We start from the raw sequence: 16,256 nt of genomic DNA, 5'->3' as shown, positions 1-16,256 counted from the left end.
ACCTCTCAGCCATAGATACCTCCTAGTCATGGAACCCCTCAGCCACAGCATTCTGGATTTACTGAACAAACTATCCTGATCTGATAACCCCACCCCGCAGCCGCCACAGCTGCCTCTGTGGCCTCTGTGAGGCTCTGTTGAGATCTCTGCACTCAGACATGACTGAAAAGTGATCCATGTCTACCCTGGCTTGGAACGTGCCCAGCCATTCACTGCTCCCCTGCTTTCCTAGCGGCCTCCCCTCACACTTAGGACATCCCAGGGGTGGGCCTAACCAGGGACATGAGTCCTTCAGCTGACCACACTGACTAACAGGTTCCTTGGGGGCTCAGTCCCACCAGTGTCATCTTGGTAGCCCCTCTCACAGGGTGCGAAAGGACTAAGACCCCCAATGGCAGTTGCTACATCCACTAAACCTCATGTTACGCCCCCAGCACAAGCTAAGAAAATTGTGGTTCTGGGTCCAGACGTACTGGAAGTGGTCCAAGGAGCTCCCTTCACATTGGGTGTACAGCTGCAGCAAGATGATGGGGAAGTTGCCAAAGGTAAGTGTCTTTGGGGTGATGACCCTGCTTCTGCAGAAGAGGTGGGCCACAGGCTCTCAGGTAGAGCAGATTGGAAACAGTGGTTGGTTTGCTTCGGAGAAAACTTCACAGAAGTCCCTGCAGCCTGGTGACTTCAAAAGTCTTGGGAGGCAATCTCCTGTGTACATGCACATCCGTGTGTGTGTGTGCACGCGCACGCGCGCGTGTACACATGCGTGCGTTCATATCTTGAGAGGCATGTGCATGTGCACTCATGAACATGTGTTTTGACACATGCAAACCCTCACTCTGTGAGTAGTGTGCCTTGTACAGAGCACAGAAGATAACAAGATGCAGTCAACCAGTGGTGACACACGCCTTTATCATAGCACTCGGGAGCCTGAGGCAGATGGATCTCTGAGTTTGAGGTCAGGCTGGTCTACTGAGTTTGAAGACAGCCAAGACTACACAGAGAAACCCTGTCTCAAACAGACAGACAGACAACTTGAGTGAGCAAGTCAGCTAGACCAACAGCAGTCTCTCACTCCTCTTTGGAACAGTCATTTCTTTTTAGGTAAATGAACCTCATACCAAGACAAGATATGGACCACCAGCTTCCTAAACCCCTGCCCACCATATCAATTTCCAATATTTGTTAATTTGTTCAATGCTTCTGTGAGAGAGTCATAGCATACACATGGACTGGAGAGGTACCTCACGTGTTAATACAGACTGCTCTGCAAAGAACCCAAGTTCAGTTCCAAGTACCCACATCAGATGACTCAGAACCATCTGTAACCTAGCTTGGGGGCAGGGTTGGGGGGGTCTGACCTCTGACCTCTGTCCTCCGGGGGCACTTGTACTCATGTGCACACAGACACACATATGTGTACATAATTAAAAATAAAATCTTTAGCCGGGCGGTGGTGGCACACGCCTTTAATCCCAGCACTTGGGAGGTAGAGGCAGGCGGATCTCTGAGTTCGAGAATTCGAGGCTAGCCTGGTCTACAGAGTGAGTTCCAGGACAGCCAGGGCTACACAGAGAAACCCTGTCTCGAAAAAACCAAAATAAATAAATAAATAAATAAACTTTAATATATGTATTAAGTTGGCTTAGTGACTTTATTAAAGTATCATTTACATACCATTAATCTCAGTATTAAATGATCCCATGATCGCTTTTTTAAAAAATGATGTGTTTGTGTGTAGTTCATGTCTTTGTGTGGTATGTATGCATGCATGCAGGTGCCCACAGAGGCCAGAAGAGACTATCGGGTTCCTTGAAACCCTACAGTGGAGTTCCAGACAGTTATGAACCACCTGGAGTAGGTACCGTGAGCCAAACTCAGGTCCTCTGTGAGAGCAGTATGTGCCCTTAGCCTTTGAGCAGTCTCTCCAGCCCTTCACTTACCTGTTTTCTTGAGACAGGATCTCATTTAGCCCAGCTGGCCTCAAATTCAGTATGCAGCTGAGGTAGCCCTTGAACTGATCCTCCTGTCTCTGCCTCCCTGGAGTTGAGATTACAGTCATGTGCCATTATGTCCACCCAGACCCCATGCATGATCTTTAGTAAATCTGCAGAGATGGGTGGCCACCACCACTTCCCAGTGGCCTCTCAGAACACTTGCAGACCCCTAGAAAGATCCCCTGGTCCTGTTTCCAGCCTTGTATCCCCCTCCCAGTCCCTAACTGACTTCCTACCTCTATATATTTGGCTCTTGAACATTTCGTGCAGGGGGAGTCATATCCCATGTGGGCTTTTGCTTGCTTCCCACTCGCATGACGTCTGGAGTTTCCTCTGCATTGCAGCATATACTGACCCGTCCTCCTCCTGGGTCAGCAGCATCCCGTCACCCAGACAGGCCTCACCCGATTGCCTCCCATCGGGACTGACGCTGGGGACAGTGCTGCTGTGAGTCCTGCTCAGGGCTTTGTGCTCACGGATTCTCGTTTCCCTTGTGTATGTCTGCAAGCAGTGCTGCAGCATCAATGTGGCTAATGTGCTCAAACTCTCAGAGAAGCTACCGGGCCTATGAGGTAGCTCAGCACGGAAAGATGCTGGCTGCCAAAGCTGACAACCAGAGTTCGATCCTCAGGACCCTCATGGAGGAAGTGGGGAACTGACTCCTATAAGTTGTCCTCTGGTTGTATGTCTGTGGTGTGTACGTGTGTGTGTGTGTGTGTGCGCACACACACAATAAATAAATACACAAGTAAATAAATATTGAAAATACATAAAATAAGCTACTGCTTTCCCAAATAGCAGCACCATTTGAAGTCCCCAGCCAACTACACAGTTCTGACTATCCTCCTCCAGACAGTACTCGATGATGGTTTCTTTGGGGCCCTCGCCATGCTGTGTGGGAGCAGTGCTGTTATTTTGTAGTCAAAGCAGGTTTGTTTGTTTGTTTTGTTTCTCTTCAAGACAGGGTTTCGCTGTAGCCCCAGCTGTCCTCGAACTCTTTCTCTGTAAACTAGGCTGGTCTCAAACTCAGAGATCCCCCTGCCTCTGCCTCCCCAGTGCATTAAAGATGCAGCGCCCCTCGGCTCCCCCGCTAGCTTTTCACTGCTTACTAACCAGTCACTTGTACATCTTCCTTAGAAAGAGCCCCATGTCCACCCACTTTTAAAAAGTGGGCTGCTATTTTTTCTTATTTTTGTATTATGAGGGTTATTCATGTGTTCTGGCTACAATTCCTAATCAGCTTAAAAATATTTTTTTCTTTCAGTCAGGTATACTGGTACCTGGTGCACCTTTTAATCCCAGCACTCAGGAGTCAGAGATAAGTGGATCTCTGAGTTCAAGACCAACCTGGTCTACAGAGTGAGTTCAAGGCCAGCCCAGGGATACCTAGAGAGATCTTGTCTACAGAACAAAACAGCCCACAGTACATATTTTCTTCTCTAGTCCAGTTTCTTTTAGTTTCCTTTAAATTTTTTAAGTTTATTTACTTGTTTGTTTATTTGTATAGCTATCTACATGTCTGTATGTGTATCACATGAGTGCCTGATGCCTATAGAGTTCAGAAGAGGGCCTTGAAGCCTCTGGAACTGGAGTCATAAAAGGTTATGAGCTGCCACGTGGGTGCTGGGAACCAAACTCCAGTCCTCTGTAAGAGCAGCACTCCCAACCGCCGGCCTTCTCTGCAGCACATGCTTTTTGTTCATTTTTTAAAAATGTTTTTATGAATCTTAAATGGTAAATTTTGACAAACTTCATCTTGCTGACTGTCCAGTGGGTTATGGTTCAATGAGTCATAGTTCAGTGGGTCATAGTTCAATGGGTCATAGTTCAATGGGTCATAGTTCAATGGGTCATAGTTTGGTTCTATATCTAAGAATTCCCTGCCCAACTGAAGTCCACATAGACCGTTTTCTTGTAGAAGTTTTATGTGATTTTAGCTTTAGTATTTAAGTTGGTGTTCCATTTCGAGATAACTTTTGAGGATCAGACAAATGTCTAATCCATTCCCTTCAGCCATGATTATTGGGGAGACATTTCGTTTCTCCATTGAGCTTCCTGCCTGGCTCAGTATCCATCGTCCCTGAGTCAAGACTTCTGTCTGGTCTCTCAGTTCTGCCCCCTGGCCTGTGCAACCACTTTTATCAGGTAAATTTCATCTATGCTAAATCATGCCATCTTAATCTCAGCCTTCAGTATGCCTCGAAAAGGGGGCGCCCTATGGCCGTGCTCTTTCTGTTTGACTCTTTGGGGCCTTTTACATTTCCTCATAAATTTAGAATTAGCTTGTCAATTTCTCTAACAACAAAAACCTTCTGGAGTTTTGATGAGATCCCAGTGAGTCTCTGGGGGAGGCTAGCCATCTCTTAGCATGAAGCCTGTAGTTCATAGATGTAAAACTGTTTAAGTAACACTCTGATCCCTCTCACCTCACCAACGTACATTTCCCATGTACATACCTTGCAGTGTTTTTTTTTTTTTTTTAAATCTATCAATAGGCCAGGCAGTGGTGGCGCACGCCTTTAATCCCAGCACTTGGGAGGCAGAGGCAGGCGGATTTCTGAGTTCGAGGCCAGCCTGGTCTACAGAGTGAGTTCCAGGACAGCCAGGGCTACACAGAGAAACCCTGTCTCGAAAAACAAAACAAAACAATCTATTAATAAATTACTATTTCCCATGATGCATTTGATTAGATTGTTTTATTAATATGATTAATGATTACTGCTGATTTTGTTATATCTTTTGGAGGTGTTTGGGGGCAATTAATATAGTCTCATGTAGCCTAGGCCGTCCCCAAATTTGATGTGTAAGTGTGACCTTGAGCTCCTGAAACCCTCCTTTCTCCATCTCCTGGTCCCGCAGTACAGTTGTGCACCGACCACATCCATGTCTGAGATGCTAGGTGAAGAATTTTACGTTTTTAGCTCTTATGTTTAGTCTGTGACCTATTTGAAGTTATTCTCTGTGGAATAAAGATCCAATCCTTTGAATGTGGCTTCTTGTCGTCCCAGTGCCCATTCGTTAAAGACTTTTCTTCATCTAATGAGTTATCTTGGGATTTAATTTGCTGCAATTTTTAAAATAATTTTCCCTCCATGTCTATGAAGGATATTGGTCTGGGATTTTTATTTTCTCTGCCCACTTTGATTCTTAGAAGAATTTGTGTTGGACTGATGTCTTTTATTTTAAACTCAGAGCTTCACACATGTTAGGTAATTATTCTACCAACTGAGTGGTGTCCCAGCCCTTTGGTTTGGGCGTTTTGGTTTTTGTTGGGAGGGGGCTTGTTTGGTTTGGTTTGTTTTTTTGAGACAGGTTTTCTCTGTGTAGCCCTGGCTGCCCTGGAACTCGCTTTGTAGACCAGGCTGGCCACAAACTCACAGAGAGCCATCTGTCTCTGTCTCCCAAGTGCTGGACTTCTATTTACATAGCTTCGTGTTATCTGTAAATAAGTTGAATTTTACATCTCCCCTTTCAATCCCAATGCGCTGTCTTCCTCTCATTTGCTTTATTTTACATTTTCCACGAGCAATGCGGTAAGTTCTAGTTGCTCTGCATGGTCTCCAATGCTTATTTTCTTATACAACTGCCTGCAGTGGCCCCTCAGTGGGGTCCAGCTTGCATTTCCCTAAAAGCTAATGGTATTGCACACCTGCATCCTGGGCCTGTTCACCAGGTGCATTTCTACCGTAGAGAACTGTCTCTTCAGACTCCCAACTTATTTTTAAAATGGGACAGTCTTGGCCAGGCACAGTGGCTCATGCCTTTAATCCCAGCCCTTAGGAGGCAGAGACAGATGGACCTCTGAGTTCAAGGTCAGCCTGGTCTAAGAAGTAAGTTCCAGGACAGCCAGAGGGGTATATTGAGATCCAGTCTCAAAAAGGCGGGGATGGGGGTTGCAGTCTTAAATATGAGCCAATAAGAGTATTCTGTATAGTCTAGAGTCGGGTGCCAAGTCAGGCTTGCAAGTTTCCCAGCTTGTGGCCTGTCTTGCAGCTTCTCAGAACTCAAAGGTCCATGCTGACAAAACCTACCTCATCAAAGCACCAGAGAATCAAAGGAAAGGTTCTAGTACTGTGCTGGCCATATCTGAGAACTTTGCCTAACCAGAGTGTCTTAGTCAATGTCCTAATGCTATAAAGTGATCCCATGACCACAGCAACTCTTATAAAGGAAAACATTTAATTGGGAAGAACTTACAGTTGAGAGGATCAGTCCATTATCATCATGTCGGGGATGCCAACATGGCCGGGAGCATCTGAGTCACACGAGAGTAGCTAAGAGCTCTATATCCCAATCTACAGGCAACAGGCAGAGAGAGAGAGTGAGAGAGAGAGAGAGAGAGAGAGAGAGAGAGAGAGAGAGAGAAAGAGAAAGAGAGACAGACAGAGAGAGAGAGGAGAGAGAGAGAGACAGAGACAGAGAGAGAGAGAGACAGAGAGAGAGAGACAGAGAGAGAGAGACAGAGAGAGAGAGACAGAGACAGACGAGACAGAGAGAGCCATTGGACCTGGCTTAGGCATTTGAAACCCCAAAGCCCACCCCCAGTGACACTCTTCCTCCAGCAAGGCCACACAAACCTAATACCAATCTCTAAGCATTCAAGTATGAGTCTGTGGGGGCCATTCTTACTCAAACCACCACCTAGGGTCATAAAGATTCATAGCCCTACAACTCAGGCTGGACTCAGACTGTCCTCCTCGCAAGTATTGGGTTCTCATTGTACTTGAACTTCCCCTTTCTAACTGATTTACATTAAGCACAATTATTAATACGGTAGATGAAGACTTTTTTTGGTCCCAGCAGTGTCCTTTCATCAGGCTGTGCAGCAAGCCCCTTTACCTGCTAAGCCATCTTGCTGGCCCCTTGCCTCATTACTTACAACTCCACCTACTTTCTTCTGGCCTCCCTTCCCTCCTACAGCCGGTGAGGTCTCCACCTAGTTTCACCCCTCCCGGCCACCGCCTGTGATGGAAACTGGTTGTTGATGTCTAGAGGCACCTTGAACCTTGATTTGCTTTCCCTTTGAGGGATGCTTTGAGGTGGCCTCTGTAGGCTTCTGGTTCTTCCTCAGTGATGAAGGGTTGCTGCTGCGCCATCACCTGAGCTTCTTGTATCCGTGGACTTGGAGTTTCAGCACATTAGGAAAAATGTCAGCCGTTGTTTCTCCCAGTAGTCTGTTTCATTTCACATGTGTGAGAGTGCTAGAAACGTCTCACTGCTGGCAGAAGCCCCTTCTCCTCTCTGTTCTTTTCTTCCTTCCTCCCTCCTTCCCTCCTTTCCTCCCTCCCTCCCTTCCTCCCTTCCTCCCTTGTTCTGTTTGTTTGGATGACTTCTCCAGCTCTATTTTCAGGCTCACAAATCTTTTGCATCAGTTAATTTGCTGTGGATCCCACCCACTGCACTTTTTGTTGTTGTTGTTGTTGTTGTTGTTGTTGTTGTTGTTGGCTTTTTCGAGACAGGGTTTCTCTGTGTAGCCCTGGCTGTCCTGGAACTCACTCTGTAGACCAGGCTAGCCTCGAACTCTTGAACTCAGAAATCCGCCTGCCTCTGCCTCCCAAGTGCTGGGATTAAAGGCGTGCACCACCACTGCCCGGCCCCCACTGCACTTTTTAACTTCACTCATAATTTGCAGACTTGCTCTTTGCATCCATGGCTGGCCCTGACTCCGCAGCAGCCCCTCCTGCCTCAGCCTCGTGGGTGCCGGGGTTGCAGAAGTGAGCCATCATGCCCAGCAGCCCAGCAGTTTCCCACCTCTGGTTCCTTTCTTACCTCCTGTGCTTCTGCTTTCTCTGCCGAGCAAGCGTAAGAACACAGCTACCGTGCTCGATCCTCCACTCTCTGTTTTAAGACAGGGTCTCAAACTCACTCTGTGGGTGAGGGCATCTCTGAGCTCCTGCTCATTGCCACCCACCACTCTAGGTGATGGGATTGCAGCCTGGATTCCAATAAATTTCCTTCTGTCCCTGATTGTTAATTCCAGCACCCTGGGTCAGTTGCAACTAATTTATTTTTCTCCTCATTATACTCCATACTTTCCTGCATTCTTTGCATGCCTGGTAATCTTTGATTTAACGCCAGACATTGTAAATTTTACTTTGTTGGACGCCAGATATTTCTGTATTCCTATAAATATTCCTGAGCTTTTTGTCCTGAAGCAGAGCGAAGGCGTGTGGAGAAGGTGTGATCCTTTTGGCCTTGTTTTCATGACTAGTCCAGCAGGTCTGAAGGAGAGAGCATCCAGTACCAGCTTTTCCCCAGGACAGAAGCAACGCCCTCAAAGTACCTAACCAGTTCCCTGGGGCTCCTGAGTCTCTCCATCTAGGCTAGTAGAGGCAAGCATCCCCAGCCCTGTGAGTCCCATGCCTGAGTGTCCTTTAGTTCTTAGCCCTGTGGAGTCTTCTTTCATATGTGCCCTAAGCTGTGCACTGATACCCCTGGACCCTGCGTAACTCCTTCTCCGTATTTGCAGATCTTTTTCTTCAGCTGAGAGAGTTTATTGGGAAGCATTAGAGATCTGAGCTGACCCTCTCCACTGATACCTCAAGTCAGAGCCCACTGGGGTCTGCCACTTTGTCTAAGCTTTTCCTCCTGGCCACTCCCTAAGTCCCCTGTGAAGCTGGAGATTCACCTCAGAGCTGCGTCAGGTCTGGGAGCTCAGGACAGTTGCTCCCCTTCATCACACTCCTGCCCATCACTGCCACAGCCATTCTGCTCCACCCACAACAATCAAGATGTCCCCTTATGTTAGCCAACACATCTCTCTGCTGGGTCCTCCAGGTGTGGCCATGTGCCCGGTCCACCACCTCTCCATCACCCCAGAAGGGCACAGTGATCTGTGGCTCAGAAAAGACAGCTCTCTCTGCTCCTCAGGCCCTGTGCTCTGGAGAGCCAGGCCTGTGCGCATGTGCACCCAGTCAGAAATTGCTTTTAGGGATCGGTTGTACATCTGGCCCTGTATTAGTGACTGGAGAGGAGGAAGATTGAAGCTTTTAGGCTATAGTCTATGGTCAAGCTGGTAGATGAGCAGAAAGAGCAACTGACCAACTAAGGGCAAGTTGTAGCACAGTGACCCATGAGCTGGTTAGGAAGGGACCCACCCAGAGCATGAAGACAATTGGCCAGTGCAAATGGCCTTCAGGGATCCAAGGCCCAGAGCTGAAGAATCAGTGTCCAGGATTCAGGGTGAAGGAACAAAGATGCAAAGGGAAGGTTAAAGCTGCAGGAGGAGACTTCTGCCGGGCACGCATCCACGGAAGGCACAGACAGTTATCCGTGGGTAGCACAGATACCCTTTTCCTTAAACCAGTGTGGAGCCCGATCCACCCGCCCCTGGCCCGGCTCTTCCATCCCTCACACAGTGTAAGGACATGTCTCTTGATTTCTTCCTTTGGAAGGTGAGAGTGGTCGGGTCCTGAAGATCTCAGCAGGAGTCAGATATGTGCAACTCCCAGAGTACTCTGAGGTCAGCTTTTTCAAGATGGATGAAGATCACATGGAGGCACCCATCCAGACTCCGTTGTAAGGATGATACACCCTCCCTGGGGCACTGAGGAGACTGGGCTGGAGAGAGGTCCCTAGTCCTTCTTGCCCATATATCCTATGTACTATAACTAGGGCAGGCCTGAGACACAGTGCCAACCAGCCAGACTTTGAAAGGTAGAAACAGAAGTAGGTGGACTGACAGGAAGTGGAGGGCTTGAGGGAGCCGTATGCCTCGTAATCAGCAGGCACGGGACATAGAAGGGAAGCCACTCACTGGTTCTTCTTTGGCCTTGGTTGGACCCAGCTCAGCAAGCATTTCAGAATGAGCCACACAACCATCCAAGGATGACTAAATACCATTCTTCAATTAGCCTAAGTCCTAGGGTCAGGGCCAGGGCATATACAGAGTGTGGGTTGTCTCGTCCCTGTCCTCCTGCCTGCCCCAGCACTGCTCCCTTGAGCCACACTGTGGTATTTGATGTCTCCTTCCTAGTGGGTTCCAGTGCGTTTCCTACCCCCTGTCTGTGCCCACGTGCTGGGGGCTGGAGTCCGGGTCTGCTGTGGAAAGTGCCAGAGCTGACCTGCTACTCTCCAAGAGAGACTCGGAGCCTATGCTGGACTCAGGAGCCTTCCATGGCCAGGGAGACACCCTCAGCATCCTGCCAGGTGAGTGGATCATAGCAGCAGTCGACGGTATCCAAGGTAACAGAGCCCTCAAAACCCGAGTGTGTTGGTGACAAGGCACCTGGGTGGAACATGAAGTTCAGGGGCTATGCCCAGGCCTGAGCTGCCATCAGCAGAGAGCAAGTATAGCTGCCTTTACAGGACCAGGGCGAGATGGGGCTTCCCATCCTGGGTGATCCTGTGGCCTACGTCCTTACCACACAAACCCTGCAGCTGTGGAGGACAACGTGTGGTCCTAGGCAGGTCAAACCCGTGGCACCCAAAGCTCAGCAGTATAGATGGTTGTGGGTCCATGGCCCTGTCTGGTCACAGGCTGCCAGGCTTTCCAGTCCTTGTCACTGCATGTGTGTTGGTTCACGTTTCACTGAGATGTGTGTCCTGCTTCCAGGCCGGGCAGGACCTGCACCCTGGCCAGGTCTACCAGCCCAAAGCCAGATTTCCTTTGAGTTGTTTGAGAATTATTCATGCGATTGAAGTTTAATCATGGCAGTCTGTTGTGCCTGATGGCATTAAGTTCTCTTATACTCTGATACGTCACAAATACTGTTTGTATCTTTTTCTCCTTGGTTTTGGTTGTTTTGAGAAGGGCTCTCTCTGTATAGCCCTGGTTGTCCTGGGACTCACCATGTAGACCAGGCTGGCTAAAACCTCACAGAGATCCACCACCTCTGCCTCCTAAATGATGGGATTAAAGGCCTCTTCTGAGCTTTTAACAGGAGTGAGAAGGTTCTGTAAGAGGGTGTTCCAGGCAAGATCACATACCTTGTGTTTAGGACTCTTCACGGACTCTCTTACTCTGCACTGACAGCCAGGATCCCTATCCCCCCCGGCACTGGGAGCTGAGCTCTCTGGCTCTCAGGCACAGAGTGCAGGCTATAGGTCAGTATTTTTCAACCTTCCTGACACTGGCTGTGACCCTTTACTACAGTTCCTCATGTAGTGGTGACCCCCAACCATAAAGTTATCTTTATTGCATCTTCATAGCTGTAATATTGTCACTTATAAATCATAATGTAATATCTGGATATGTAGTAATCTGTAATATTAGATATGCAGGATATTGAATATGTGACCCCTATGAAAGGGTCATTTAACCCTCAGAGGGGTCACAAGCCACAGGTTAAGAGCTGCTTCCCTAGGCGATTAGAAAGACAAAACTGGTTATTAGAAAACTGTAGCATGTCTCAGACCTGAAACCAAGAGTAGACATGGCATGGAGCGTCGTAATTCCCCACCACTTATATAAGCCTGGAGTAGTTAGTGGTGATTGGTTGGTTTGTTAGTTAATTTTTGAGACAGGGTCTTGCTATATAGGCCACACAGACATCTTCCTCCTGCCTCACCTTTGCCAGTGCTAGAATTATGGGTATATGCCACCCATAATTCCTGGCAAAAGGTAGGGTTTGACAGAACATTTCTGGTCATCACAAGCATGCCTCAGACAGGTCTTTCCCACCTGCCTGTTGCTTCACTGTGGCTGCCAGTGGGAGCCAGAGTCCTACCTTGACCCCCTTTTGTCCTTGCAAACTACACACAGCCCAAAGTTGAGTCCCTCTCTTTGGGGCTAGTACATGGATGCAATCGCCAGGTGGCTGTCCAGTCATGTGAACATACTCCTGACACAGCTCCCTTACAGAGCGCTCCTGCCTCCAGGTCTGTTCTTGCCTTTTGCCTGCCTCAGCCTTTCAGCCCAGGAACCTTCATGCTGGCGTTGGGCAGGGATGACCCCTCCCTCCCTCCCTTGCTCCTCTCTTCTGATGGCTTAACCTCTTCACAGGCCAGAGCTTCCTGTCCCCTGACTGCCTCATCCGCTATCCTGGCTGTGTTACATTACAGCCTGTGGCCCCCAGCAAGTCTCACTCATCCTCTTGCCAGGTCTCTCCTGACCCCAGCTCTGGCTTGTCACAGGCTGTCCTACTTGTTGTGGTGCCTAAGCTCTCCTGAGCCTCCTCAGGTTCATCCCTAGGCTCCTGGGCCCCATGGCCCTCCACAGCCCTCCAGACAATTGCTGATGGCTTGTGTTCTCTACAGTTTTGTTTCTCACAGGGTAGAAGAGGGACAAAAAGGAGAGTGGTAAGGCTGAAGGCTGAAGTCTTGGCAGCACAGAAATCCTGTCAGTGGTCAGAGGTCTTTGCCAGGGTAGCAACATCTCTGACAACAAGAGGATTGTCCAGACAGCCATCTTGAGAGGCAGCAAGAGCTGCAGATCCTCCCTCAGAAACACACAGGCTGGGGTAGGAGCTCGTATTCTTTCCTTATGAGCAAGCTTCAGGCTCCAGAGGCCAAGCAGACCCATGAACGGAAGCCATGCTGATTTGGCCTGCAGGCCGGCAGATCCAGTGAACCCCAGGAGGCAGCTTGGTCCATCTCCTCTTTGTCTGTCTCCACCTCAGTCACAGGAGCAATTTCATGCTGCATTGGCAGAATAGTTCTCATATTTCTGCATAAAAATACTCACTGGGCGCCACGCCTTCTGCTCTGAGGGATTTTCAGAGCCAAGCGCTGCTGTCTCAATGAAAACCAGGCCCCAGGATTCAGAGCTCATTCTATGCTGCTGAAAGTGCCTGCCCTGTCTCCTGCAGACAGCTCCCCAGTGTGGCTGAGTCTGTGTGCTTTTATCATAGGACAATCTAAGAAGAGGCCACCCAGGGGCACAGGGCCCCAGGGGTCCCCAGCATACTCAGGGTTAGCACAGGAACCAAGGTCACTAAGGGGCTCAGGGCCCCCAAAGGCCCCAGCACACTCGGTTCTGTTACCTGGCCAGTGGTGAAAACGAAGAGCATACCCTTCTCGTTCGATCCTTCAGGCTTACCCTTCTTTTCTGTGATCCATTTAGATCTATTGTGCCACTAATTTTCAGACTATGATCCAGTTAAGCTAGTTTTCCTGCTATCAAAGTACTATCCAAGGCTGCCTTTCCTTTCCAGGTACTCTCTCCTGTTAATCTGACTTATACTCAGTGACAAAGACACACAACTGCTCCGCCCCAGTGATCCCAGCGATACTTCAGGGTCCCCACCTAGCACCTCCAGTTTCCTACTCTGGCCTGGAGCTCTTTGGAGAATGGAGGAGCCCTCTGACCATTGCGTCTCTTCCCTAGGCATTCTGCAGAGCCTTTAAGTCAGTCACTCCAGAAGTGTGACTGTCCTGGGCAAGAGCAAGAGCAAGAACCCCACCCCACCCCACCCCTCCCCGTGTGATAAGTGCCCTGTAGCTGGGAAGCCTGAATGTCACAGCTTAGAACAGAGCCTGTGCTGCCCGGGACCTGGTGCAGGCTTCTCCCACATCTGGGGCTGCTCCTAGAGCCCCTCTCTGGGTTGGCAGGAAGGAGGCATCTGGAGAGGCATGCCTCAACCTGTGACAAGGAGCTAGAAGGCAAGCCCTACAACAGAAGTGTCGAGCTGTGCTTAGAGACTCCAGCCAAACCAGTCTTATTGTGTAAGGGGAAAGTGGGCCGGGAACTGTGTCCTTAGAGTGGACTTCAGTATTTAAAAACTAACAAACAAACAGAAACTGATTATCTTGCTCTTGTCCCTGGCACGGTCCCTTTGCTCTCTCACTGGGTCTCTGGTGCCAACATTCTCCCTTCTAGGCAGATCCTTGCCAAGGGCCTATGAGGTCACCTCAGGCCCTGTGGTTCTGAATGCTATGTGAAGAACCAAGGGACAGTTTTGCAGCAGTAGCTTAGAGCTGCTTCCTATGCTGGACTGGAAGGAGCCAGGTACCGCAGGCCCTGTGGGGAGGATGTCCTGACTGTGTTTGGTCGACTCAGAAAGTGTCCACTTACCTCACCAGCCCAGCTAGACAAGTCGCTAAGGAGCAAGGCGGAGACGAGAGCCCACGGAGCTTAGTCAGTAGACATTAACTCAGCAGAAGGCCTGAGTGGAGAGGACAAGGAGCTGCGTGGCTCTCATTCTTGCTGAGACACCTTAGGGTGATGCTTCTCTGCAGGGCACATAAGACACCACGAGAACCCACGTGCACAGCCAGAGAGAAGGATGGTTCTCATCCCTCCCCTCCCTTCCCCTCCGTGCTCTAGCTGATGGACGGATATAGGGGACTGACCTGTGTTCCCAACAAATACGGCTTCACTGTGAGCCAGATGAGTAGTGCTCAGGGTGACTCCACTGGTGTTTGCTTCTTCCCCAGACAGCAGACAGGGGCGGGCCAGGTTGATCACCAGCCATGGAGCCCCACTTCTGTCTTTTATTCTGCTCTGTGTCGTTTTTGTTTACCATGGCATGATCCTAGACACTTCTGACATCATGCTAAATCTTATTAAGCAGGAAGGAGAACATATGGGGCACAGCTCAATCATACAGCCGCATATCTGTCCCATGGAGATAAGCATAGCGTGCCGGCAAAGATTAGGCTCCATTGTTAGAGAAGAAGGAGAAACTGGACACTGGGCATCTTTGCCAAGTAGAAATTCCATCAAGGTACGCCATCCATGCTGTGTACATAGATGGGTATCAGAGAGGCTCCCTGGCACCACCTTAGGCACAGACCATGCATCCACTCTGCGTCTGTGACAAAGGCTGTCCCATTGCCCTGCAGCCCAGCCTCTAACATCCCAGACCACAGGGCTGTGACAATGGGCTTGTGGCTGTAATAGCACTGGTAGTGAGAAGGCCAGACAGTTGCTTCTGCCAAAGCAGCAGAGTGTGGAAAGGACCACAATGGCCTCAGCTGACTTCACATTGCAGGTGTTTTCCAGGTTGACCAGCAGCCTCTGCTCAGGGTCATTCGTGTGAGAGCGAGGAGGACAAGCCACCTAGCCCACTCCCACCATGTACTCCCTAGAGGACAGCATGTTCACCCAGTCTGCTGTTTCACACCTTTGGATGCCGAGGGGTTTCTGTTTGGAGCAAACCAGCCTGGAGGTCAGGCTGCCCTGGGGAGGAGGAGGGAAGGAGACTGAGTGAAATACAGAGCACACATGAGTCAGACCTGAATTAAAGAAGAGCGGGAGGCGGACACCCTTTAAAGCAATTACAGTGTTTCAGCGTGTTCCCAAAGCCCAAGGCCAACGGCCATTGTTAGAGGGAGTTCCGTCTCCCAAGGTAGAAACAACCCTACCCCTCTGCACCCCCAACCTACCCTCAATTCCTCTGGACTGAAGGATAACGGGCTTGCATGTGACACAGTGGCCTAGTGAGAGGGAACTAGACACGGCTGGCAGGAGGGGCTTCAGGAGGCATTGTCTCTGGGTGAAGGCTACTGATCCCCCAGAGAGCCTACCGCCCACAGAGACTAGAGTCAGACTAGCCCCTCTACCCACACCTGTAGGTAGACAGACTTCTTGAGGTTTGCTAAGCCTGTACCAACCACCAGGCCATGGAGGCCACTCTAGATGCTGCCCCTCCTGCTAGGCATCCCTGGCCTTGGCCCACTGTGCCTCCAACTGGGACTAGGGCTCTTGGCTTCCTTGGTCTGGGATTCCAGACGATTCAGGAAACAAACCCTCTAAAAACTTGTGTTTCCACTCTCACAAATAATCAAACGAAGAGAGACAGCACGCTCTGCGTCGGAGCCCTAAAGTCAGTAATAGGTAATTGCAAAATGCGGTATTTCATTATTCTGTTGGTATGAAATATTTCAGTTGTTTTAATTGTTTTTTAAGTTTCCAGTAGACTATTTGCATTTCGATGAGCAGAACCGACAATTCCTAGGCGTGGATTATTGCCAGATATTGCAAGTCCTATTTTGGATAAATTACAGCACCCAGATTTTAGCAACAAAGCACATTGATTTTATATTCAAAGGGCTTTTTATATTTAGTCTCTTAACCTTTTGTAATTTCCACCCACAGCTTGAAGCGCAGAGCCCTTTGTGTTCCTTGTTCTCGGTGGGGCGTCTGCCGCGCCCCGCAATTAATTTGGGCCCATTGACTCATGCGGCAGGTGCGGATGATTGCGGGTGGACTCTGTGGGTGCGGGCTGCTGATTGCAGGATGGACGAGGTGGGCTCTGGGCCCTGTGGCTCAGACAATCCCTTGCAAATTAGCTTTGGGAACCTAGAAGAGCCATTGCAGTAAGAGGTCACATTTCTCTCTCTCTCTCTCTCTCTCTCTCTCTCTCTCTCTCTCTCTCTCTCTCT

General features: G+C 49.4%; 1 protein-coding gene across 1 annotated transcript in view; it reads left to right on the top strand.

Annotated features, from left to right (window-relative positions):
* Morn1 (MORN repeat containing 1) overlaps positions 1-16,256 on the top strand; it is a 58,677-nt gene that overhangs the window by 15,469 nt on the left and 26,952 nt on the right. The window contains exons 8-10 of the mRNA XM_028757924.1: positions 435-545; positions 9,386-9,509; positions 9,967-10,139. Coding sequence (XP_028613757.1) covers positions 435-545; positions 9,386-9,509; positions 9,967-10,139 — 408 coding nt within the window. The remainder of the gene's footprint in view (positions 1-434; positions 546-9,385; positions 9,510-9,966; positions 10,140-16,256) is intronic.

The sequence above is a fragment of the Grammomys surdaster genome, unplaced genomic scaffold, assembly GCF_004785775.1.
Source record: "Grammomys surdaster isolate TR1022 unplaced genomic scaffold, NIH_TR_1.0 126185, whole genome shotgun sequence".
Classification (NCBI taxonomy): domain Eukaryota; kingdom Metazoa; phylum Chordata; class Mammalia; order Rodentia; family Muridae; genus Grammomys; species Grammomys surdaster.
The sequence above is the reverse complement of the archived record's forward strand: the minus strand, read 5'-3'. Positions and strand labels throughout refer to the sequence as shown.